This window comes from Ranitomeya variabilis, chromosome 3 (assembly GCF_051348905.1).
Source record: "Ranitomeya variabilis isolate aRanVar5 chromosome 3, aRanVar5.hap1, whole genome shotgun sequence".
Taxonomy (NCBI): Eukaryota; Metazoa; Chordata; class Amphibia; order Anura; family Dendrobatidae; genus Ranitomeya; species Ranitomeya variabilis.
Window position 1 is genome coordinate 155630409 of NC_135234.1, and position 26200 is coordinate 155656608.

Here is a 26200-nt window from a genome sequence, read left to right on the forward strand (position 1 = left end):
ATCTATACGACTGCAGTTAAAAGACCTTTGGTCTACATCATGGTCACAACCCCTTCTTGATCAAAATGTTGGAACCCCAAAAAAATAAAAAAGCTTCTACTCACCTCTCGTGCCAGAGCCGTTGCGGCGTGTTGACACTCACCCTCCGGGGGCTCCTGTTCAGTTCTTGTGACACATGGTGCCTGGCGCCCAATCAGTGCTGGTGTCACTGGCCCAGCAAATCTTATTCCAGTCCCCAAGTGAAGTAAGGTAATTGGCGAGGCGCACACCAATTTTCAGACACTCCTGATTCCTTAAGAGGCATGCACCTTTTAAATGAATCACGAGCATCTGACTCAAGAACGTCTCATCAAGACCAGTGTGAACAATACTGATTTTGATCAGTCAGGACCTATAAATTCACAATAAAATATGCAAATATAATATTCCAATGTAAAAAAGTTCTAATGAGAAAACATCTTCTAAATAAAAGACTGGGACATTTTCTCTGCAAGTATTTTCACATGATGGGCATGCCAAAGCCCTGGAGTGGACAAAATGTTTATTTTAAGATTGCTTGGTTAAAATCAGCTATTTAATTAGAAAAAAAATTATAATTATAAAGGCTCCATCACACACATCTGATGTGTTTTATAAAATTCCAGAAATTCCAAGTGTTTTAATAGCATCTATTTGTAGTTGTTTTTGGTGGCTTTTTTTTATTTTGTGCGCTGCTTTTCAAGTCGAGAAAAGAAACTGGAAAAAAATATTGAAGAGCCCTATGTGAATGGAGCGGTGGTATAGATCACTCTCAATGGGACCACCGGAGATAACGGCTGGCCTTTGGCACTCTTATTAAGTTAAATGGAGAGGCAGTGTGCAAGAACAAACACAGCTCCACTCACACGGGCTCTCCTGAGCCATGGTTCTTGGGATCGCTGGGGGCCCTTGTGGTCAGACCCCCAGACACCAGGAAGCTATGCCTTTTCCCACAGACAGGGGATAACTTTCAAACTTTAATGACGCAGTAAATGTAATCATTTTTGCCTCTCTGCATTGTAGCAGAAATAACTTTATATTTTGAATGACACGGCTGTATGAGGCCTTGTTTTATCAAGCTCAACCTATAAAGTTTCAGGTGTTTTACTGGAGCACCTGTAAATGCCTGTGTTAGGCTATGTGCGCACGTTGCAGATTTGCTTGTGTATAATTCTGCGTGGATTCTGTCTGTCTTGACAGAAAACGCAGTAGAAATTCTGCGCGGATTTGATGCGGTTTTGATGCAGATTTTCATGCAGATTTGTAAGCGAAATAAAGATATATTTTTAAAAAGAAAAAAAAAGTGATGTCATTTCCTTGTTCAACCTCTTCAGCCAGATACCCTCATTAATATTAAAGGGAACCTGTGAGCTTCTATGAGATGTGGCCACCCCCTTTCAGGGCTTATCTACAGCATTCTATAATGCTGTAGATAAAACCCCGGGTCTGACCTGCAAGTGAAGAAAAATAAGTTATATTATACTCACCCGGGGGGGCGGTCTGGTCCGATGAGTGTCGCAGGTCCTGGTCCGGCGCCTCCCATCTTCTTGCGCCGCCGCCCTCCTGCTTCTTCATCGCTCCTCGGCATCTTGCTCCTGAGCAGGCGTATTTTGTCTGCCCTGTTGAGGGCCTGCCAGTGTGCAGGCGCTGGGAAAGGTCAGAGAGACCCAGCGCCTCTCTGCAGCGTTTACTGACTGTGGAAACTTACCCTCAGAAATCTGCGTGAAATGTAATATGTTTATTTAAAAAAAAAAAAATTGCGTGGGCTCCCGTGTCACTTTCATAGCCAGCAGAGGGAAAGCCGACTGCTGAAGGCTGATAATATTCTGGGAAGGAGCCAATAGCCATAAAGGTAACCAAGCTATTAATATCAGCTCACAGATGTTTGCTTAGCCTTTACTAGCTAGTTTACAGGGGAAACCCAGAAAAAAATTGACATGGGTCCTCCTATAAAATCAAACCAGCAAAGGCTAGGCAGACAGCTGCAGGCTGATATTAATAGCATGGGAAGGGGCCATGTATATTAGCACCCCCCAGGCTAAAAACATCAGCTCTCATCTGCCCCAGAAATGGCAAGACACCTATCCATTACTTATCCTATAGTTGTATGGTAAATAAAGACAGAGCCAGAATAAAGTCTTTTAATTGAAATAATCACACAGACTCCTTTATTGAATCTTAATTTACCATACTTACATCGCCTAATCCCCGAATCCCTCGATCTCCTGCAACAAAAATAAAATAATAAACCAACATAAATACTTCCTGTCCGACGTAGTCCATTTACCAAATATCCCACAACGATCTCACGTGTAGAATAGTCACATCGGGAGATGTGACCGCTCTACCCGGCCTTCGGTGATACACTGCAGGAGTGATTATCTCCTGTCAGTGTATCACTGAGAATTCACCAGAGTTCGTGCTCTCACTTACGGCACTGCTGTGTGAGAATTTTCTCACGACGGCGCAGTGATACACTACGGGAGGATCACCTCCTGTCAGTTATCGCCGGAGGCTGGGTAGCGCAGTCACATGTCCCGATGTGACTGTTCTACATGTAAGATCACCGTGGGACACTAGTTATTAAATGGACTACAGTGGGAAGCTAAGCATATGTTGGTTTATTATTTTATTTTTGTTGCAGGAGAAACGGGCGTCGGGGATTAGGCGTTTGGTGAGTACAAATTTTTCTTTTTGTTTTACAAATGAACACAGTCACCGGATCGTGGAACTACTGTCCCATCATCGGCTCATGCTGTCACTGTTATATGTGACAGCAGACATAGCCGGATGGCAGTAGTCCCATCAGACGATGCCTGGCTACACACACAGAGACACCCGCAGACAGACACATGCAGACATCTGCCAACACACGCAGACACCCGCACAGACATACAGACACCTGCACACACAGACACCCGCACACACACACACACAGACATCTGCAGACAGACACGCACATACTCTCCACTCACACATTCTCCAGCCACACACTCTTCCTCCTTCTTTTTTGCAGCATTTTTGGCACGCAAATCCGCAAACCTTTTTACACCTGCGGTTTGGCTTCGGATTTGACTGATTCAATGTAAGGCCGGCGTCACACTCAGCGTATGAAAATACGGTCTGTATTTTACGGCCGTAATACGCAGAAATGTTCCCAAAATAGTGATCCGTATGTCATCCGTAGGCAGGGTGTGTCAGCGTATTTTGCGCATGGCATCCTCCGATGTAATCCGTATGTGTTGTGAAATTGGATTCTGGGCTCCCCCGGTGGCCACTTGTGGAATTTAACTTGTGTTCATCATCCCCTCTGTTCACCTGCTCCTATCAGGATGTGGGAGTCGCTATATAACCTTGCTCCTCTATCAGTTTCATGCCGGTCAACAATGTAATCAGTAGCCTTTCTGTGCATGTTCCTGCTACTAGACAACTCCCAGTTAAGTTGGACTTTTGTCCTTGTGTGTTTTTGCATTTTGTTCCTGTTCACAGCTGCTGTTTCGTTACTGTGTCTGGAAAGCTCTTGTGAGCGGAAATTGCCACTCTGGTGTTATGAGTTAATGCTAGAGTCTTAAAGTAATTTCTGGATGGTGTTTTGATAGGGTTTTCTGCTGACCATGAAAGTGCCCTTTCTGTCTTCATGCTATCTAGTAAGCGGACCTCGATTTTGCTAAACCTATTTTCATACTACGTTTGTCATTTCATCTAAAATCACCGCCAATATATGTGGGGGCCTCTGTCTGCCTTTTGGGAAAATTTCTCTAGAGGTGAGCCAGGACTGTCTTTTCCTCTGCTAGGATTAGGTAGTTCTCCGGCTGGCGCTGGGCATCTAGGGATAAAAGAACGTAGGCATGCTACCCGGCCACTTCTAGTTGTGCGGCAGGTTTAGTTCATGGTCAGTATAGTTTCCATCTTCCAAGAGCTAGTTCTCATATATGCTGGGCTATGTTCTCTCGCCATTGAGAATCATGACAGTTTGACCGGCCCAAAAAAAGGGTTAAATTACTGGCTGAGAAAGGAGAGAAAAAAGAAGTCTGCTACAATTTTTTTTTTTTTTTTTTTTTTCCCCCTCTAGTTCTGAGTGTGCTCTTAATTGAATCACTTGCTAGTCTGCCTATACTGCAGCCTTCCTCTCTTCCTCTCCTTCTAATCCTTGAATGGCTCTGTGTTCACCTGTTTCAAATGGATCTTCAGAGTGTAGCTACAGGTTTGAATAATCTCGCCACAAAGGTACAAAATTTGCAAGATTTTGTTGTTCATGCACCTATGTCTGAGCCTAGAATTCCTTTGCCTGAATTCTTCTCGGGGAATAGATCTCACTTTCAAAATTTTAAAAATAATTGCAAATTGTTTTTGTCCCTGAAGTCTCGCTCTGCCGGAGACCCTGCACAGCAGGTCAGGATTGTAATTTCCTTGCTCCGGGGCGACCCTCAAGACTGGGCTTTTGCATTGGCACCAGGGGATCCTGCGTTGCTCAATGTGGATGCGTTTTTTCTGGCCTTGGGGTTGCTTTATGAGGAACCTCATTTAGAGCTTCAGGCGGAAAAGGCCTTGATGTCCTTGTCTCAGGGGCAAGATGAAGCTGAAATATACTGCCAAAAATTCCGCAAATGGTCTGTGCTTACTCAGTGGAATGAGTGCGCCCTGGCGGCGATTTTCAGAGAAGGTCTCTCTGATGCCATTAAGGATGTTATGGTGGGGTTCCCTGTCATGATCTCCATGGCCAGAGAACTAGCATAAGCCTCAATAGGAACAAGCTCTTGGAAGATGTAACTATACTGACCATGAACTAAACCTACCGCATCATCTAGAAGTAGCCAGGTAGCATGTCCTACTTTTTATCCCTATATGCCCAGCGCCGGCCGGAGAACTAAATAATGCTAGCAGAGGGAAATATAAGACCTGACTCACCTCTAGAGAAATGCCCAAAAAGGAGACAGAGGCCCCCCACATATATTGACGGTGATATGAGATGAAACAACAAACGCAGCAGGAAAATAGTTTTAGCAAATTTGAGGTCCGCTTTCTAGATAGCAGAAGACAGAAAGCATACTTTCATGGTCAGTAGAAAACCCTAACAAAACACATCCAGAAATTACTTTAGGACTCTGGCATTAACTCATAATACCAGAGTGGCAATTCCTGATCAACAAGAGCTTTCCAGACACAGTAACGAAACTGCAGCTGTGAACTGGAACCAAAATACAAAAACAAAACATGGACGAATGTCCAACTTATCTAGTAGATGTCTGGGAGCAGGAACAAGCACAGAGAGGCTTCTGATAACATTGTTGACCGGCAAGCATCTAACAGAGAAGCCAGGTTATATAGCGACACCCAGATCTAATCAGAACAGGTGAACAGGGAAGATGATGTCACAAGTTCAATTCCACCAGTAGCCACCGGGGGAGCCCAGAATCCAAATTCACAACAGTACCCCCCCCTCAAGGAGGGGGCACCGAACCCTCACCAGAACCACCAGGGCGATCAGGATGGGCCCTATGAAAGGCACGAACCAGATCAGAGGCATGAACATCAGATGCAGTGACCCAAGAATTATCCTCCTGGCCGTATCCCTTCCACTTGACCAGATACTGGAGTCTCCGTCTGGAAACACGGGAGTCTAGGATTTTTTCCACAACGTACTCCAACTCACCCTCAACCAACACCGGAGCAGGAGGCTCAACGGAAGGCACAACCGGTGCCTCATACCTGCGCAATAACGACCGATGAAAAACGTTATGAATAGAAAAGGATGCAGGGAGGTCCAAACGGAAGGAAACAGGGTTAAGAATCTCCAATATTTTATACGGACCGATGAACCGAGGCTTAAACTTAGGAGATGAGACCCTCATAGGGACAAAACGAGAAGACAACCACACCAAATCTCCAACACAAAGCCGAGGACCAACACGACGGTGACGGTTGGCAAAAAGCTGAGTCTTCTCCTGGGACAACTTTAAATTGTCCATCACCTGCCCCCAGATATGATGCAATCTCTCCACCACCGCATCCACTCCAGGACAATCCGAGGATTCCATCTGACCGGAGGAAAATCGAGGGTGGAACCCCGAATTACAGAAAAACGGGGACACCAAAGTGGCAGAGCTGGCCCGATTATTGAGGGCGAACTCCGCCAATGGCAAAAAAGCAACCCAATCATCCTGGTCAGCAGACACAAAACACCTCAGATATGTCTCCAGGGTCTGATTAGTCCGCTCGGTCTGGCCATTAGTCTGAGGGTGAAAAGCAGACGAAAAAGACAAATCTATGCCCATCCTAGCACAGAATGCCCGCCAAAATCTAGACACAAATTGGGTTCCTCTGTCAGAAACGATATTCTCAGGAATACCATGCAAACGAACAACATTTTGAAAAAACAGGGGCACCAACTCGGAAGAAGAAGGCAATTTGGGCAGGGGAACCAAATGGACCATCTTAGAAAAACGGTCACACACCACCCAGATGACAGACATCTTCTGAGAAACAGGCAGATCTGAAATAAAATCCATCGAGATGTGTGTCCAAGGCCTCTTAGGAATAGGCAAGGGCAACAATAATCCACTAGCCCGAGAACAACAAGGCTTGGCCCGAGCACAAACGTCACAAGACTGCACAAAGCCTCGCACATCTCGTGACAGGGAAGGCCACCAGAAGGATCTTGCCACCAAATCCCTGGTACCAAAAATTCCAGGATGACCTGCCAATGCAGAAGAATGTACCTCAGAGATGACTCTACTGGTCCAATCATCAGGAACAAACAACCTATCAGGCGGACAACGATCCGGTCTATCCGCCTGAAACTCCTGCAAGGCCCGCCGCAGGTCTGGAGAAACGGCTGACAAGATAACTCCCTCCTTAAGAATACCTGTGGGGTCAGAGTTGCCGGGTGAATCAGGCTCAAAACTCCTAGAAAGGGCATCCGCCTTAACATTCTTAGAACCCGGTAGGTACGATACCACAAAATTAAACCGAGAGAAAAATAATGACCAGCGCGCCTGTCTAGGATTCAGGCGCCTGGCGGTCTCAAGATAGATCAAATTTTTGTGGTCAGTCAATACCACCACCTGATGTCTGGCCCCCTCGAGCCAATGGCGCCACTCCTCAAACGCCCACTTCATGGCCAAAAGCTCCCGATTCCCAACATCATAATTCCGCTCAGCGGGCGAAAATTTACGGGAAAAGAAGGCACAAGGCCTCATCACGGCGCAGTCAGAACTTTTCTGCGACAACACTGCCCCAGCCCCGATCTCAGAAGCGTCGACCTCAACCTGAAAAGGAAGAGTCACATCAGGCTGACGCAACACAGGGGCAGAAGAAAAACGGCGCTTAAGCTCCTGAAAGGCCTCCACAGCATCAGGGGACCAATTAGCAACATCAGCACCCTGTCTAGTCAAATCGGTCAATGGCTTAACGACATCCGAAAAACCAGAAATAAATCGACGATAAAAGTTGGCAAAGCCCAAAAATTTCTGAAGACTTTTAAGAGAAGAGGGCTGCGTCCAATCACAAATAGCTTGAACCTTGACAGGATCCATCTCAATGGAAGAGGGAGAAAAAATATATCCCAAAAAGGAAATTCTCTGAACCCCAAAAACGCACTTAGAACCCTTGACACACAGAGAATTAGACCGCAAAACCTGAAAAACCCTCTTAACTTGCCGGACATGAGAGTCCCAATCATCCGAAAAAATCAGAATATCATCCAGATACACTATCATAAATTTATCCAAAAAATCGCGGAAAATATCATGCATAAAGGACTGGAAGACTGAAGGGGCATTAGAAAGACCAAAAGGCATCACCAAATACTCAAAGTGGCCCTCGGGCGTATTAAATGCGGTTTTCCACTCATCCCCCTGCCTGATCCGCACCAAATTATACGCCCCACGGAGATCAATCTTAGAGAACCACTTGGCCCCCTTTATGCGAGCAAACAAATCAGTCAGCAACGGCAATGGGTATTGATATTTAACCGTGATTTTATTCAAAAGCCGATAATCAATACATGGTCTCAAAAAGCCGTCTTTTTTTGACACAAAGAAAAAACCGGCTCCTAAGGGAGATGACGATGGACGAATATGTCCCTTTTCCAAGGACTCCTTTATATATTCTCGCATAGCAGTATGTTCAGGCACAGAAAGATTAAATAAACGACCCTTTGGGTATTTACTACCCGGAATTAAATCTATAGCACAATCGCACTCACGGTGCGGAGGTAGTGAACCCAGCTTGGGTTCTTCAAAGACGTCACGATAATCAGACAGGAACTCAGGGATTTCAGAGGGAATAGATGATGAAATGGACACCAAAGGTACGTCCCCATGAGTCCCCTTACATCCCCAGCTCAACACAGACATAGCTCTCCAGTCAAGGACTGGGTTGTGAGACTGCAGCCATGGCAATCCCAGCACCAAATCATCATGTAGATTATACAGCACCAGAAAACGAATAGTCTCCTGGTGATCCGGATTAATACACATAGTCACTTGTGTCCAGTATTGTGGTTTATTATTAGCCAATGGGGTGGAGTCAATCCCCTTCAGAGGAATAAGAGTCTCCAAAGGCTCTAAATCATACCCACAACGATTGGCAAAGGACCAATCCATAAGACTCAAAGCGGCGCCAGAGTCGATATAGGCGTCCGTAGTAATAGATGACAAAGAGCAAATCAGGGTCACAGACAAAATAAATTTAGACTGTAAAGTGCCAATGGGAACGGATTTATCAAGCTTTTTAGTACGCTTAAAGCATGCTGATATAACATGAGTAGAATCCCCACAATAGAAACACAACCCATTTTTCCGTCTAAAATTCTGCCGCTCGCTTCTGGACAGAATTCTATCACACTGCATGTTTTCTGGCGTCTTCTCAGTGGACACCGCCAGATGGTGCACTGATTTGCGCTCCCGCAGACGCCTATCGATCTGAATGGCCATTGTCATGGACTCATTCAGACTTGCAGGCACAGGGAACCCCACCATAACATCCTTAATGGCATCAGAAAGACCCTCTCTGAAAGTAGCCGCCAAGGCACACTCATTCCACTGAGTAAGCACAGACCATTTACGGAATTTTTGGCAGTAAATTTCAGCTTCATCTTGCCCCTGCGATAGGGACATCAAAGTTTTTTCTGCCTGAAGTTCCAAATGAGGTTCCTCATACAGCAAGCCCAAGGCCAGAAAAAACGCATCCACATTGCGCAACGCAGGATCCCCTGGTGCCAATGCAAAAGCCCAATCTTGAGGGTCGCCGCGGAGCAAGGAAATCACAATCCCAACCTGCTGTGCAGGGTCTCCAGCAGAACGAGATTTCAGGGACAAAAATAACTTACAATTATTTCTAAAATTCTGAAAGCTAGATCTATTCCCTGAGAAGAATTCCGGCAAAGGAATTCTCGGCTCTGATACCGGAGCATGAACAACAAAATCTTGCAAACTTTGTACTTTCGTGGCGAGATTATTCAAACCTGCAGTTACACTCTGTAGATCCATTATAGACAGGTGAACATAGAGCCATTCAAAGATTAGAAGGAGAGAGAAAAAAAAAGAAAGACTGCAGCATAGACAGACTGGCAAGTGATCCAATTAAGAGCACACTAACTACTAGAGAAAAAAAAAAAAAAAAAAATTTTCAGCAGACTTCTTATTTCTCTCCTTTCTCAGCCAAGGATTTTAACCCTTTAGTGGGCCGGTCAAACTGTCATGATCTCCATGGCCAGAGAACTAGCATAAGCCTCAATAGGAACAAGCTCTTGGAAGATGTAACTATACTGACCATGAACTAAACCTACCGCATCATCTAGAAGTAGCCAGGTAGCATGTCCTACTTTTTATCCCTATATGCCCAGCGCCGGCCGGAGAACTAAATAATGCTAGCAGAGGGAAATATAAGACCTGACTCACCTCTAGAGAAATGCCCAAAAAGGAGACAGAGGCCCCCCACATATATTGACGGTGATATGAGATGAAACAACAAACGCAGCAGGAAAATAGTTTTAGCAAATTTGAGGTCCGCTTTCTAGATAGCAGAAGACAGAAAGCATACTTTCATGGTCAGTAGAAAACCCTAACAAAACACATCCAGAAATTACTTTAGGACTCTGGCATTAACTCATAATACCAGAGTGGCAATTCCTGATCAACAAGAGCTTTCCAGACACAGTAACGAAACTGCAGCTGTGAACTGGAACCAAAATACAAAAACAAAACATGGACGAATGTCCAACTTATCTAGTAGATGTCTGGGAGCAGGAACAAGCACAGAGAGGCTTCTGATAACATTGTTGACCGGCAAGCATCTAACAGAGAAGCCAGGTTATATAGCGACACCCAGATCTAATCAGAACAGGTGAACAGGGAAGATGATGTCACAAGTTCAATTCCACCAGTAGCCACCGGGGGAGCCCAGAATCCAAATTCACAACAGTTCCCTGTGCCTGCGAGTCTGAATGAGTCCATGACGATGGCTATTCAGATCGATAGGCGTCTGCGGGAGCGCAAACCTGTGCACCATTTGGCGGTGTCTACTGAGAAAACGCCAGAAAATATGCAATGTGATAGAATTCTGTCCAGAAGCGAGCGGCAGAATTTTAGACGAAAAAATGGGTTGTGCTTCTATTGTGGTGATTCAACTCATGTTATATCAGCATGCTTTAAGCGTACTAAGAAGCCTGACAAGTCTGTTTCAATTAGCACTTTACAGTCTAAGTTTATTCTATCTGTGACCCTGATTTGTTCTTTGTCATCTATTACCGCGGACGCCTATGTCGACTCTGGCGCTGCTTTGAGTCTTATGGATTGGTCCTTTGCCAAACGCTGTGGGTATGATTTGGAGCCATTGGAGGCTCCGATACCTCTGAAAGGGATTGACTCCACCCCATTGGCTAGTAATAAACCACAATACTGGACACAAGTGACTATGCGTGTTAATCCGGATCACCAGGAGGTTATTCGCTTTCTGGTGCTGTATAATCTACATGATGTTTTGGTGCTGGGATTGCCATGGCTGCAATCTCATAACCCAGTCCTCGACTGGAGAGCTATGTCTGTGTTAAGCTGGGGATGTAAAGGAACTCATGGGGACGTACCTTTGGTTTCCATTTCATCATCTATTCCCTCTGAGATTCCTGAATTCTTGTCCGACTTTCGTGACGTTTTTGAAGAACCCAAGGTTGGTTCACTACCTCCGCACCGGGAGTGCGATTGTGCCATAGACTTGATCCCGGGTAGTAAATACCCTAAGGGTCGTTTATTTAATCTGTCTGTGCCTGAACACGCTGCTATGCGAGAATATATAAAGGAGTCCTTGGAAAAGGGACATATTCGTCCTTCGTCATCTCCCTTAGGAGCCGGTTTTTTCTTTGTGTCTAAGAAAGACGGCTCTTTGAGGCCGTGTATTGATTATCGACTTTTGAATAAAATCACGGTTAAATATCAATATCCGTTACCACTGCTTACTGATTTGTTTGCTCGTATAAAGGGGGCCAAGTGGTTCTCTAAGATTGATCTCCGTGGGGCGTATAATTTGGTGCGAATCAAGCAGGGGGATGAGTGGAAAACCGCATTTAATACGCCCGAGGGCCATTTTGAGTATTTGGTGATGCCTTTTGGTCTTTCAAATGCCCCTTCAGTCTTCCAGTCCTTTATGCATGACATTTTCCGCGATTATTTGGATAAATTTATGATTGTGTATCTATCTGGATGATATTCTGATTTTTTCGGATGACTGGGACTCTCATGTCCAGCAGGTCAGGAGGGTTTTTCAGGTTTTGCGGTCTAATTCCTTGTGTGTGAAGGGTTCTAAGTGTGTTTTTGGGGTTCAGAAGATTTCCTTCTTGGGATACATTTTTTCCCCCTCTTCCATCGAGATGGATCCTGTCAAGGTTCAGGCTATTGGTGATTGGACGCAACCCTCTTCTCTTAAGAGTCTTCAGAAATTTTTGGGCTTTGCTAACTTTTATCGTCGATTTATTGCTGGTTTTTCTGATGTTGTAAAACCATTGACTGATTTGACTAAGAAGGGTGCTGATGTTGCTGATTGGTCCCCTGATGCTGTGGAGGCCTTTCGGGAGCTCAAGCGCCGCTTTTCTTCCGCCCCAGTGTTGCGTCAGCCTGATGTTGCTCTTCCTTTTCAGGTTGAGGTCGACGCTTCTGAAATCGGAGCTGGGGCGGTGTTGTCGCAGAGAAGTTCCGACTGCTCCGTGATGAGACCTTGTGCTTTTTTTTCCCGTAAATTTTCGCCCGCCGAGCGGAATTATGATATTGGGAATCGGGAGCTTTTGGCCATGAAGTGGGCTTTTGAGGAGTGGCGTCACTGGCTTGAGGGGGCCAGACATCAGGTGGTGGTATTGACTGACCACAAAAATTTTATTTACCTTGAGTCTGCCAGGCGCCTGAATCCTAGACAAGCGCGCTGGTCGTTGTTTTTCTCTCGGTTTAATTTTGTGGTGTCTTACCTACCGGGTTCTAAGAATGTTAAGGCGGATGCCCTTTCTAGGAGTTTTGAGCCTGACTCCCCTGGTAATTCTGAGCCCACAGGTATCCTTAAAGATGGAGTGATATTGTCTGCCGTTTCTCCAGACCTGCGGCGGGCCTTGCAGGAGTTTCAGGCGGATAGACCTGATCGTTGCCCACCTGGTAGACTGTTTGTTCCTGATGATTGGACCAGTAGAGTCATCTCTGAGGTTCATTCTTCTGCGTTGGCAGGTCATCCTGGAATCTTTGGTACCAGGGATTTGGTGGCAAGGTCCTTCTGGTGGCCTTCCCTGTCACGAGATGTGCGAGGCTTTGTGCAGTCTTGTGACGTTTGTGCTCGGGCCAAGCCTTGTTGTTCTCGGGCTAGTGGATTGTTGTTACCCTTGCCTATCCCGAAGAGGCCTTGGACGCACATCTCGATGGATTTTATTTCGGATCTGCCTGTTTCTCAGAAGATGTCTGTCATCTGGGTGGTGTGTGACCGTTTCTCTAAGATGGTCCATCTGGTTCCCTTGCCTAAGTTGCCTTCTTCTTCCGAGTTGGTTCCTCTGTTTTTTCAAAATGTTGTTCGTTTGCATGGTATTCCGGAGAATATCGTTTCTGACAGAGGGACCCAATTCGTGTCTAGATTTTGGCGGGCATTCTGTGCTAGGATGGGCATAGATTTGTCTTTTTCGTCTGCTTTCCATCCTCAGACTAATGGCCAGACCGAGCGGACTAATCAGACCTTGGAGACATATTTGAGGTGTTTTGTGTCTGCGGATCAGGATGATTGGGTTGCTTTTTTGCCTTTGGCGGAGTTCGCCCTCAATAATCGGGCCAGCTCTGCCACCTTGGTGTCCCCGTTTTTCTGTAATTCGGGGTTTCATCCTCGATTTTCCTCCGGTCAAGTGGAATCTTCGGATTGTCCTGGAGTGGATGCTGTGGTGGAGAGGTTGCATCAGATTTGGGGGCAGGTGGTAGACAATTTGAAGTTGTCCCAGGAGAAGACTCAGCTTTTTGCCAACCGCCGTCGTCGTGTTGGTCCTCGGCTTTGTGTTGGGGACTTGGTGTGGTTGTCTTCTCGTTTTGTCCCTATGAGGGTTTCTTCTCCTAAGTTTAAGCCTCGGTTCATCGGCCCGTACAAGATATTGGAGATTCTTAACCCTGTGTCCTTCCGTTTGGACCTCCCTGCATCCTTTTCGATTCATAATGTTTTTCATCGGTCATTGTTGCGCAGGTATGAGGTACCAGCTGTGCCTTCCGTTGAGCCTCCTGCTCCGGTGTTGGTTGAGGGTGAGTTGGAGTACGTTGTGGAAAAGATCTTGGACTCTCGTGTTTCCAGACGGAAACTCCAGTATCTGGTCAAATGGAAGGGATACGGTCAGGAGGATAATTCTTGGGTCACTGCCTCTGATGTTCATGCCTCCGATCTTGTCCGTGCCTTTCATAGGGCTCATCCTGATCGCCCTGGTGGTTCTGGTGAGGGTTCGGTGCCCCCTCCTTGAGGGGGGGGTACTGTTGTGAAATTGGATTCTGGGCTCCCCCGGTGGCCACTTGTGGAATTTAACTTGTGTTCATCATCCCCTCTGTTCACCTGCTCCTATCAGGATGTGGGAGTCGCTATATAACCTTGCTCCTCTGTCAGTTTCATGCCGGTCAACAATGTAATCAGTAGCCTTTCTGTGCATGTTCCTGCTACTAGACAACTCCCAGTTAAGTTGGACTTTTGTCCTTGTGTGTTTTTGCATTTTGTTCCTGTTCACAGCTGCTGTTTCGTTACTGTGTCTGGAAAGCTCTTGTGAGCGGAAATTGCCACTCTGGTGTTATGAGTTAATGCTAGAGTCTTAAAGTAATTTCTGGATGGTGTTTTGATAGGGTTTTCTGCTGACCATGAAAGTGCCCTTTCTGTCTTCATGCTATCTAGTAAGCGGACCTCGATTTTGCTAAACCTATTTTCATACTACGTTTGTCATTTCATCTAAAATCACCGCCAATATATGTGGGGGCCTCTGTCTGCCTTTTGGGAAAATTTCTCTAGAGGTGAGCCAGGACTGTCTTTTCCTCTGCTAGGATTAGGTAGTTCTCCGGCTGGCGCTGGGCATCTAGGGATAAAAGAACGTAGGCATGCTACCCGGCCACTTCTAGTTGTGCGGCAGGTTTAGTTCATGGTCAGTATAGTTTCCATCTTCCAAGAGCTAGTTCTCATATATGCTGGGCTATGTTCTCTCGCCATTGAGAATCATGACACGTATGGCATCCGTACTGCGATATTTTCTCGCAGGCTTGCAAAACCGACATCTAATGGATTTATGTGCTCAAATGTTCGTTAAAACATATATACAGTATGTATATATATGTCATTGAGACACACACATATATATATATATATATATATATATATATATATATATATATATATATATATATACATACTGTATTTATATTTAATTCAGCGCGAGATATGTGAAAAGCCGGTAATTCAATTGCCGGCTTTTTCTTTCTCCTTCCCAAACCCGACATGATGAGACATGGTTTACATATAGTAAACCATCTCATATCCCTTTTTTTTTGCATATTCCACACTACTGTTAGTAGTGTGTATGTGCAAAATTTGGGCGCACTATTAAATTAAAGGGTTAAATCGCGGAAAAAATTGGCGTGGGCTCCCGCGCAATTTTCTCCGCCAGAGTGGTAAAGCCAGTGACTTAGGGCAGATATTAATAGCCTAGAGAGGGTCCATGGTTATTGGCCCCCCCTGGCTAAAAACATCTGCCCCCAGCCACCCGAGAAAAGGCACATCTGGAAGATGCGCCTATTCTTGCACTTGGCCACTCTCTTCCCACTCCCGTGTAGCGGTGGGATATGGGGTAATGAAGGGTTAATATCACCTTGCTATTGTAAGGTGACATTAAGCCAGGTTAATAATGGAGAGGCGTCAATTATGACACCTATCCATTATTAATCCAATAGTAGGAAATGGTTAATAAAACACACACACATTATTTAAAAGTATTTTAGTGAAATAAAGACACAGGTTGTTGTAATATTTTATTATACTGGTAATCCACCTGAAGACCCTCGTTCTGTAACAAAGGAAAAATAATAAAACAACAATATCTCATACCTTCTGTCGCTCAGGTCAAGTCCCACGAAGTAAATCCATCTGAAGGGGTTAAATCATTTTACAGCCAGGAGCTCTGCTAAAGCAGTGCTCGTGCCTGTAAAAACCCCGGGGAATGAATGGATTGCAGGGGAATGACCTGTAGTTACCTTGAGTCGCGGTGATGCGCCCTCTGCTGGATGTCCTCATATGAACTCGAGCGTGGGAACTTTTCCCAGGCTCCAGTTCATGAGGAAAATTCCACACTGATTCCGAGCATTTTATTTTCCGCAGCATGTCAATTCTTTTTGCGGATCTGCAGCATTTCTGCACCCATTGACTTAGGCTGGCGTCACACTAGCGAGTTTTACGGACGTATGAGCGCATAAACTATGTCCGTAAAATACGCATAACACACGGCCCAATGATTCTCTATGTCCCAGCTCCTATCAGCCGTATTTTACGGATCCGTATTATAGGTCTTCTATGGCCGTAGAAAATCGCAGCATGCTGCGTTTGTCACCGTATTGCGCAAAAAAAATCGCCAATGAAAGTCTATGGGGGCGAGAAAAATACGGATTACACACGGACCAGCAGTGTGACTTGCGAGAAATACGCAGCGGTGTTAGAGAAAAGCCGGTAATTCAATTGCCGGCTTTTCATTTCTCCTTCACAAACCCGACAGGATATGAGACATGATTACATACAGCAAACCATCTCATATCCCTTTTTTTTTGCATATTCCACACTACTAATGTTAGTAGTGTGTATGTGCAAAATTTGGGCGCTGTAGCTGCTAAAATAAAGGGTTAAATGGCGGAAAAAATTGGCGTGGGCTCCCGCGCAATTTTCTCCGCCAGAGTGGTAAAGCCAGTGACTGAGGGCAGATATTAATAGCCAGGAGAGGGTCCATGGTTATTGGCACACCTATTCTGGATTCCCATTGATTAACATTGCTTGAGCTACCCTTTGCAGATTTGGTAAAATTCCGCGTGGAAGAAATGCTGCGGATCCGCAACAAAATCCGTTGTGTTTCCGTGCAGTCAGCGGGCACGTCCAAACACCGCATGCGGACTCATCCGAATACAACGCATGTCCCTGCGTACCCAATGTTAAAGATAGGCACGCAGGATGCATGCGGAAGTAGGCGGAGCATAGGCGTAGCTTAAGAGAGGAAGTACGCAGCCATACGCAGACCAGCTAAATGCAAGTGTGAACCCGGCCTTAATCAGCCGTCCTATGCCTTTACCAGCAGCGGGTGAATCAAAGCTCCACCCAGGGCTCTTAACAAGTTAAATCCCGCTGTCTATCTCTGACAGAGGGATTTAACACTCGCTACCCAGAAGCGTGTCACAAATCCCACTTATAGGCACCGGTGTCACGTGATCAGGGGAAGCCAATGGATTGTCATGACAGCCAGGGGTCTGCAGAAGACTCCATGCCTGTCATTATTATAAGCCATAAGAAATCACAATTTCAGTGCTGAAGACCTGCTATGTGTAGCACAGGCAATCAGACAATTGCAGCTTCAAGTCTCCTAAGGGCACTGACTATTCAATAAAGTAAAAAGTTAAAAAAAAGTTTTCAAAAATATGAAGAAATAAAAGACCACCAAAGTTCAAATCACTCCTCTTTTGCCCCACTGAAAATAAAAAGTGGCCAGTGCTGGGGTTCTCAGCAGCCAAACCTTCCCCTATTTAAAAGTTATCAGCTATACTATGGATAGGTGATAATTTCACCCAACTGGAGCGGCCAAACCCCAACGGATGTAGTTATAGATGGGGCAGGTTCGAGAAGAGCCGACCGCTGCTCATCCTCATGCTTTCGTTTGGCCTCTTGTGAATTCATGTTTTCAGATCGGCATCGCTGACGTTCTTGTGGCTCTTGCTATGGTAGATGCCACCTCTCACCCTACTGTGCACCGATCGCTACCCTTGTTACATGTCTGCATTTATCCGGTGCCTGACAAGGGTCTTCATCTGAAAGTAGCTAAAATGATTACACCAGCACAATACACATGCCTAAGAAAATATGCTGCAAAACTATCTGGGGGGGGATATCAATGTTTATTAGGGCGGACATGTCAGGAGATGTGACGGGTCGTCTATAACAGGGGGCATTATATATGGATCAGCCTATACGGACATCCTCACTCTGCCCACCCTGACAGCACAGCGTGGCGGCACTATATGGACAGGATGTAGTGTGAATAGTGGTTTATATCATCCACATCCTACATATAGTAAGAGAGGGAGCTTCTAGCACACATGACACAACGCATCAGCGCTCCTCAGCACACAGGGGGTCTCCAGAGCTCTAATACTGGGAGACCTTCCAGCTGCCACTAGGCAGTGTGATAAAGCAATAATATTCCTACAATGCAGCAATAGAGGGGATGTGATGCCCTATGGTGCTGATGCCAGGCGTCCAGTGCAGGGCACACAGGTACATTACCTCTGCCTTGTGCTGGTGGTCCTCCATGCTGCTCAGGCACCAGTGCAGGTGTACAGGCAGTGATGGTCCTGTGCTGTATACAGGCGGCCGCACATTCCTCTGTGTCCCGCCCCGGCTTCCTGGATTCTGCTGCCGCTGTCATTCTGTGGAGGAGGAGCCTGCGCTGTGTGCGGCAGAGCCGAGATCACAGCGTGTCAGTGCTGCCACCTGGTGGTCAGACGTGAGTATTACATGGTGCACATTCCTCTCACATTACACATGGAGGCAGCTCTGCCTCTGTACCGTGTTCTCTGGGGAGGAGCCATCACATCGCTACCTACCCGGGAGTCTCGGTTATATCAGCATTACAGGCGTACACAGGTAACATAGCACTGCACGGGCTGCATGCCAGGCTGAACTGCACGGAGTACAAGAACTGGATGAAGGCCGGGCACTGCCTACTGCTGCTGCAGAACCCCTTGCAGGAATACATCACCTTGGAGATGCAGACATTTCACCAGCTGCTGACAGACAGAATCACTGTGCCAAAACAGAGGAGATGTCGCTGCCGGGCAAAGGGCAAGCAGGTAAGAGGATGGTGCTAGCCAGGATTTGGCTCTGGGGTGCGGAGGAGACAGAAGTGCACAGGTGCCCCCCGCCATAGCGCGCCCTACAAGAATAGTGATACCAGCAGCGCTCACCTGTCCAAACAGTCACACAGGTGATGGCGGTGGCTAATGTGTCAGGGCGCAATGTAACTTTGTAGGTATAAAACTCTTACTGCACAGTTTATAGATTTTCAACCGAACTATACAGTTATATGAAAAAGTTTGGGCACCCCTATTAATCTTAAGCTTAATGTTTTATTTTCAGTTTCATATATCTAATAACTGTTGGACACAGTAATGTTTCTGCCTTGAAATGAGGCTTATTGTACTAACAGAAAATGTGCAATCTGCATTCAAACAACATTTGACAGGTGCATAAGTATGGGTAGCCACCCCAAACCATATCGGGGACACAGACCCATATGGCCACTTGCCACAGTACACAAGCTCTGGTCTTAGTGGCATATCATGGGTTGCCAGCACCCAGGGTACGGCAAGTATTTTGCGCCTGAGGACTGCTAGGACTACCTGAGTAACTTACACTAGTCCAGTATTGATCTCCTCATCCTCCATGAATAGACCGTGGAAATCAAGGTCCCAGAGTCTGGAGGAAGAGTGGAGAGGCCACAATCCAAGCTGCTTGAGGTCTAGTGTGGAGTTTCCACAATCAGTGATGTATTGGGGAGCCATGTCATGTGCTGGTGTAGGTCCACTGTGTTTTATCAAGACCAAAGTCAGTGCAGCCGTCTACCAGGAAATTTTAGAGCACTTCATGCTTCCCTCTGCTTCTTGGAGATGGAAGTTTCATTCTCCAGCAGGACTTGGAACCTGTCCACACTGCCAAAAGTACCAATGCCTGGTTTAAAAACAACAGTACACTGTGCTTGATTGGCCAGCAAACTCGCCTGACCATGACCCCATAGAGAATCTATGGGGTATTGTCAAGAAGAAGATGAGAGACACCAGACCCAACAATGCAGACGAGCTGAAGGCTGCTATCAAAGCAACCTGGGCTTCCATAACACCTCAGCAGTGCAACAGACTGATCGCCTCCATGCCATGCCACATTGATGCAGTAATTGATGCCAAAGGAGCCCCAACTAAGTATTGACTGCATTTACTGAACATATATTTCAGTAGGCCAACATTTCAGATTTTAAAATCATTTTTTCAAGCTGGTGTAATAAAGTATTCTAATTTACTGAGATAATGACTTTTGGGTTTTGATTGGCTGTAAGCCATTATCATCAACAGTAACAGATCTAACACTTGAAATAGATCACTCTGTTTGTAATGACTATCTAATATATGAGTTTCACTTTTTGTATTGAAGAACGGAAATAAATTAACTTTTTGATGATATTTAGTGATGAGAGCGTGTACTCGTTGCTCGGGTTTTCCAGAGCACGCTCGGGTGGTCTCCGAGCATTTATGACTGCTCGGAGATTTAGTTTTCCTTGCCGCAGCTGGATGAATTACGGCTGCTAGCCAGGCTGATTACATGTGGGGGTTGCTAGGGAATCCCCACATGTAATCAAGCTTGCTAGTAGCTGTAAATCATTCAGCTGTGGCAAGAAAAACTAAATCTCCGAGCAGTCATAAATACTCGGAGACCACCCGAGCGTGCTCTGGAAAACCCGAGCAACAAGTACACTCGCTCATCACTAATGATATTCTAATTTTGTGAGATGCACCTGTATGTCCACAGCACTTGATTCAATACTGTCTTCACTCGCTGCCTACTCCTTCTGTTATCTAGGTTGCTGCTTCCGCAGAGTGCAGCAGTCCAGACGAGTTTGTCATCAGCTGCTGTGTTCTTGAGATGATGTAGCGCTCTTGCTTATGATGAGCTTTGTGATTTTGATCACTGCCCTATGCAAAGTGCAGCACCTGATTATCCATGCAGGAAAAAAGGAAAAGATGCGGGCACTCACCATCCAACTTTGCTTTAATCTTTATTCCAACATAGTATAAAATGCAGGACAGGCAGGGAAATGTATATCCACTAGACGACGGCCGTTTCGCGCGAATGCGCTTCCACGGGTCTTACAGCACCTGATTATCCGCTCTGCCTAACCAGCTCCATGAGAACAGTCGTAGCGCCACCCCAAAAAGAAGCGTTCGCTGCTCATGTGGGCACGGTTTGCATTGTATGTTAACCCATTTAGGTACTTTGATTTTTCTATTGATTACTAATAAATGGTGATCTGATTATTGTCTAAGTCACAGTTCTACACAAACACCATCTAACTAAACTAATAAAACACACTTTTATCCTTCCTGTCTTTTTTGATACATTGAGTAAACATCCGTAATGCAGGGGGGAAGTGTTTTGACAAATTTGATCTTCTGAAGAAAGATTGGTGTGAATCATACCTCTACCCAAACAACTTGGAAGAAGTAGTCCTGTGTCGTAGGAAGCTGAAAAAGATTACAGGAGAAATTCTAAAGATCTGGGTGTTCATCAATCTGCGTAAAAATTGTCTAAAATTCCTCCCTGGACCTTTATTTCCCCTTACACTCATCCTAATAACCTACTTAACCTGTTCTCAGTTGTCACTTATTGTTGTAAACTCATTCCTGTTTGTCAACTCCCAAGGCTGATTACGTATTAATCTGCGTAGACAAAAAATAAATAAAGAAAAAAATGTCAACAGTTCAGGACAGTTCCTACACTCCCTGGGTGTAGGTGTTCTGTTACAAAAGTACAATGGCTAATTTGGAACATACAGCACAGACCAAAAGTTTGGACACACCTCATTTAAAGATTTTGCTGTATTTTCATGACTATGAAAATTGTAAATTAACACTGAAGGCATCAAAACTATGAATTAACACATGTGGAATTATAAACTTAACAAAAAAGTGTGAACCAACTGAAATTATGTCTTATATTCTAGGTTCTTCAAAGTAGCCACCTTTTATCATGTTATTTTGAATTGACTCATCAAACCTTCGACATTGATGCAATAAACTAACTTGTCTTCCTAGACAAAGTAAGGAATGAACTCCCTTTCACGATATCTGAACCATGAAAAAGACACTCCTGGTATCATTAAATTCCAGCTTTTGAGCCTTGATCCAAGTCAGTGGCATCTTTGGGAATATTCAAGTTTCTTACTAAATCCTTCATCAGCTTTTGGGAAAATTATTTTGGTTTTGTATCATCTTCAAAGTCAGAACTTGATTTGTCATCTCTTTCAGATATGATTCCATCTTCATTGGAGCTAGGTATCCCTTCCAAGGTAGCAGGTGCCTTGGGTACTGGTATATCTGTGCCATGGGGGATGGGACAAATTGCTGAGTGAAGATTGGGGTATGAAATGGAATGCTTCCATTTGGAATTATACCCTTTCACATTGCATGAACAAAAGTAGCAGTTGTCACTATGGTTCTTTTACTCTCGCCATACCATAGGAATCCCATAACGGAAAGCTTTTTTCTTACCCTTGAACCAATTTCAGAGACCCTCAACACACCGTTTGCACACTTTATGAGGCGCCCAATCTTTATCTTGATCTCCAAGTTTTAGTCCAAAGTATGCGAAGAATACTTTTTTCACAAAGTCTATAATATTCTGCTGTTGATTCAACACTGTATATTCACCACAAATGAAACAGAAATGGTCAGGCAAATTAATACACTTCTGCAAAGCCATAACGCTAATTTGGGGAAACACGGTTGATGAATGAAATTCCAATGCAAGTTTCTTGAAAGCATAAGAATCTTTCATTATGTCACTAACCACCTGACTGCCAAAATAAGCTGCCTGCCGATGATTTAACCAGCGTTTACAGAACAACCTATAGGGTTGTGGCAAGTCCTGACTTTTAGTATTTTTTTTCAATTTTTTTTCGTTATGAAAGCACCAAAATACATGGAAATTATATGAAAATATTCAAACAGCTTTTTAGTCGCAGACCTGTGTAATGCATGACCCTGTCTGGCCTAAAAGAAGACTTTTTTTCTTCTTGAACAACTGACTGGATCAGAATCCCAGCAGCCTTGGGCTTTCAGTCATAGGTGTGGGCTGGTGCTGCTACAGTTACTGTTTTGAACATAGTGAGCGTCGGTTGAAACAATGTCCTGGCACTGACTGACAGCCGGCTCAACAGTAGAGCCAGCTGTCAGTGTCAGGTGCATGGTTAAAACTGCCACTCACTCACTTTGAGTAGTGACTGAAGCCGCATCGGCCCACCCTTATGACTGAAAGCCCGAGGCTGCCGGGAGGAATAAAGTTAATCTTCTCCTGGAAGCAGGCACCGGGAAGCTTCAGAATGTTATTAAACTTCAGATTAACTCCATATCTGCAGGTTAATAGCATTTTTTGACATGACAGTTTCCCTTTAAGGCCTCATTCAGACGTTCGCTTTTTTCTGGTACAACAAAAATAGACCAATTATTTTCATCAGAGTGTGGTCTGAGTGTCATCAGTTTTTCTGGTATGTAGAGAAAAAAACCAAAAAAAGGTTTGTCCACCTTGTCCTTTCTGACAGTCCGAGAAAATCGGAACACACTCTGATTTCATATGAGTTCTGTCCAATTTTTTCATGGATCCATAGACTTGAATTACTGATTTTGATCTGACCCTCGGATCAAAATTGGACACGTTGCCACGATTTTCTGCAGACATCAGCAAAGTCCTGGCCTTAAGAGAACTAGGGTGATGAGAAGTTTGCGGGGTGAGTAACAGTTTAGCAGACACCACCTTAGTACAGATGTGAGGAGTTAGAGTGATCCCTCAGAGGACAGCTGTGAATTGCAAGTACTCAATGCTTCTTCTTATCACAGTTGTACATACATTTTACTGCAAAGCAAAAAAAATAAGAATTTGAAGAAATAAACATCCTTCTAGTCCACAGTGGCCAAGAAAAACCCTTCTTTCCAGAAAACATTGAGGAATCTAACTTTGGTGATTCTTGTAGAGGTTACCTGCACATCAACAATTTCGTTCAACTGTTACCTGTGGAGTTTTCCTACACAGCAATTAATAGTTGTAGAGTTTTTTGCATAGCTGTCAGTGACGGAGGCTTTTTCTCGAGCTGCAGTTTCTAGCTGGAGTTTTCCTTCCTAGCATTTGCTAGTTTGGGCATTTTTTGCACAGAAACTACTACTTATGGAGTTTCCCTACACAGCACTTGTTATTTGTGAGGTTCTCTAAGATTTAATCAACTGAGTCATATACTATATGACTATAACCACAGGCTGGATCTGGGGCATTAATTGCATAATTCGTTGTGCTCAGCAGAGAAAACCTTCAAAGGTAACACACAGTGTGGCAATCTAGAAGATCTGACCTGTCCCAACAGGTACAACTCTAATATTAGATGGAAAAAAATCATTATCTAATCTCTCTCATGATGTCACTTCTGTCTATATATATTATATATGATTAAGTCTAATGGCTCCCATGAAAACATACTTAACCCCTTCACCCCCAAGGGTGGTTTGCACGTTAATGACCGGGCCAATTTTTACAATTCTGACCACTGTCCCTTTATGAGGTTATAACTCTGGAACGCTTCAACGGATCTTGGCAATTCTGACATTGTTTTCTCGTGACATATTGTACTTCATGACAGTGGTAAAATTTCTTTGATATTACCTGCGTTTATTTGCAAAAAAAATGGAAATTTGGCGAAAATTTTGTAAATTTTGCAATTTTCCAACTTTGAATTTTTATGCCCTTAAATCACAGAGATATGTCACACAAAATACTTAATAAGTAACATTTCCCACATGTCTACTTTACATCAGCACAATTTTGGAACCAAAATTTTTTTTTGTTAGGGAGTTATAAGGGTTAAAAGTTGACCAGCAATTTGTCATTTTTACAACACCATTTTTTTTTAGGGACCACATCTCATTTGAAGTCATTTTGAGGGGTCTATATGATAGAAAATACCCAAGTGTGACACCATTCTAAAAACTGCACCCCTCAATGTGCTCAAAACCATATTCAAGAAGTTTATTAACCCTTCTGGTGCTTCACAGGAATTTTTGGAATGTTTAAATAAAAATGAACATTTAACTTTTTTTCACAAAAAATTTACTTCAGCTCCAATTTGTTTTATTTTACCAAGGGTAACAGGAGAAAATGGACCCCAAAAGTTGTTGTACAATTTGTCCTGAGTACGCCGATACCCCATATGTGGGGGTAAACCACATGACAGAGCTCGGAAGCGAAGGAGCGCCATTTGACTTTTCAATGCAAAATTGACTGGAATTGAGATGGGACGCCATGTTGCGTTTGGGGAGCCCCTGATGTGCCTAATCATTGAAACCCCCCACAAGTGACACCATTTTGGAAAGTAGACCCCCTAAGGAACTTATCTAGAGGTGTGGTGAGCACTTTGACCCACCAAGTGCTTCACAGAAGTTTATAATGCAGAACCGTAAAAATAAAAAATCATATTTTTTCACAAAAATTATTTTTCAGCCCCCAATTTTTTATTTTCCCAAGGGTAAGAGAAGAAATTGGACCCCAAAAGTTGTACAATTTGTCCTGAGTACGCTGATACCCCATATGTGGGGATAAACCACTGTTTGGGCGCATGGGAGAGCTCGGAAGGGAAGTAGCACCGTTTGACTTTTCAATGCAAAATTGACAGGAATTGAGATGGGACGCCATGTTGCGTTTGGAGAGCCACTGATGTGCCTAAACATTGAAACCCCCCACAAGTGACACCATTTTGGAAAGTAGACCCCCTAAGGAACTTATCTAGATGTGTGGTGAGTGCTTTGACCCACCAAGGGCTTCACAGAAGTTTATAATGCAGAGCCGTAAAAATAAAACAAAAATTTTTTCCCACAAAAATTATTTTTCAGCCCCCAGTTTTGTATTTTCCCGAGGGTAGCAGGAGAAATTGGACCCCAAAAGTTGTTGTCCAATTTGTCCTGAGTGCGCTGATACCCCATATGTGGGGGGAACCACCGTTTGGACGCATGGAAGGGCTCGGAAGTGAAGGAGCGCCATTTGGAATGCAGACTTAGATGGAATGGTCTGCAGGCGTCACATTGCGTTTGCAGAGCCCCTAATGTACCTAAACAGTAGAAACCCCCCACAAGTGACACCATGTTGGAAAGTAGACCCCCTAAGGAACTTATCTAGATGTGTGGTGAGTGCTTTGACCCACCAAGGGCTTCACAGAAGTTTATAATGCAGAGCCGTAAAAATAAAACAAAAATTTTTTCCCACAAAAATTATTTTTCAGCCCCCAGTTTTGTATTTTCCCGAGGGTAACAGGAGAAATTGGACCCCAAAAGTTGTTGTCCAATTTGTCCTGCGTGCGCTGATACCCCATATGTGGGGGGAACCACCGTTTGGATGCATGGGAGGGCTCGGAAGGGAAGGAGCACCATTTGGAATGCAGACTTAGATGGAATGGTCTGCAGGCGTCACATTGCGTTTGCAGAGCCCCTAATGTACCTAAACAGTAGAAGCCCCGCACAAGTGACCCCATTTTGGAAACTAGACCCCCCAAGGAACTTATCTAGATGTGTTGTAAGAACTTTGAACTCCCAAGTGTTTCACTACAGTTTATAACGCAGAGCCGTGAAAATAAAAAATCCTTTTTTTTCCCACA

At 44.6% G+C, this 26200-nt stretch overlaps 2 protein-coding genes across 2 annotated transcripts in view; one reads left to right on the forward strand and one right to left on the reverse strand.

The window, feature by feature from the left end:
• The window catches only part of DYNLT3 (dynein light chain Tctex-type 3), a 54019-nt gene extending 35743 nt beyond the window's left edge, over positions 1–18276 (reverse strand). Inside the window, exon 1 of the mRNA XM_077294759.1 lies at positions 18028–18276. Coding sequence (XP_077150874.1) covers positions 18028–18054 — 27 coding nt within the window. The 5' untranslated portion in view covers positions 18055–18276. The remainder of the gene's footprint in view (positions 1–18027) is intronic.
• Positions 18277–18327: 51 nt separating this feature from the next.
• Positions 18328–26200, forward strand: part of LOC143815502 (uncharacterized protein CXorf38 homolog) — a 67592-nt gene continuing 59719 nt past the window's right edge. The window contains exon 1 of the mRNA XM_077294757.1: positions 18328–18593. Coding sequence (XP_077150872.1) covers positions 18447–18593 — 147 coding nt within the window. The 5' untranslated portion in view covers positions 18328–18446. The remainder of the gene's footprint in view (positions 18594–26200) is intronic.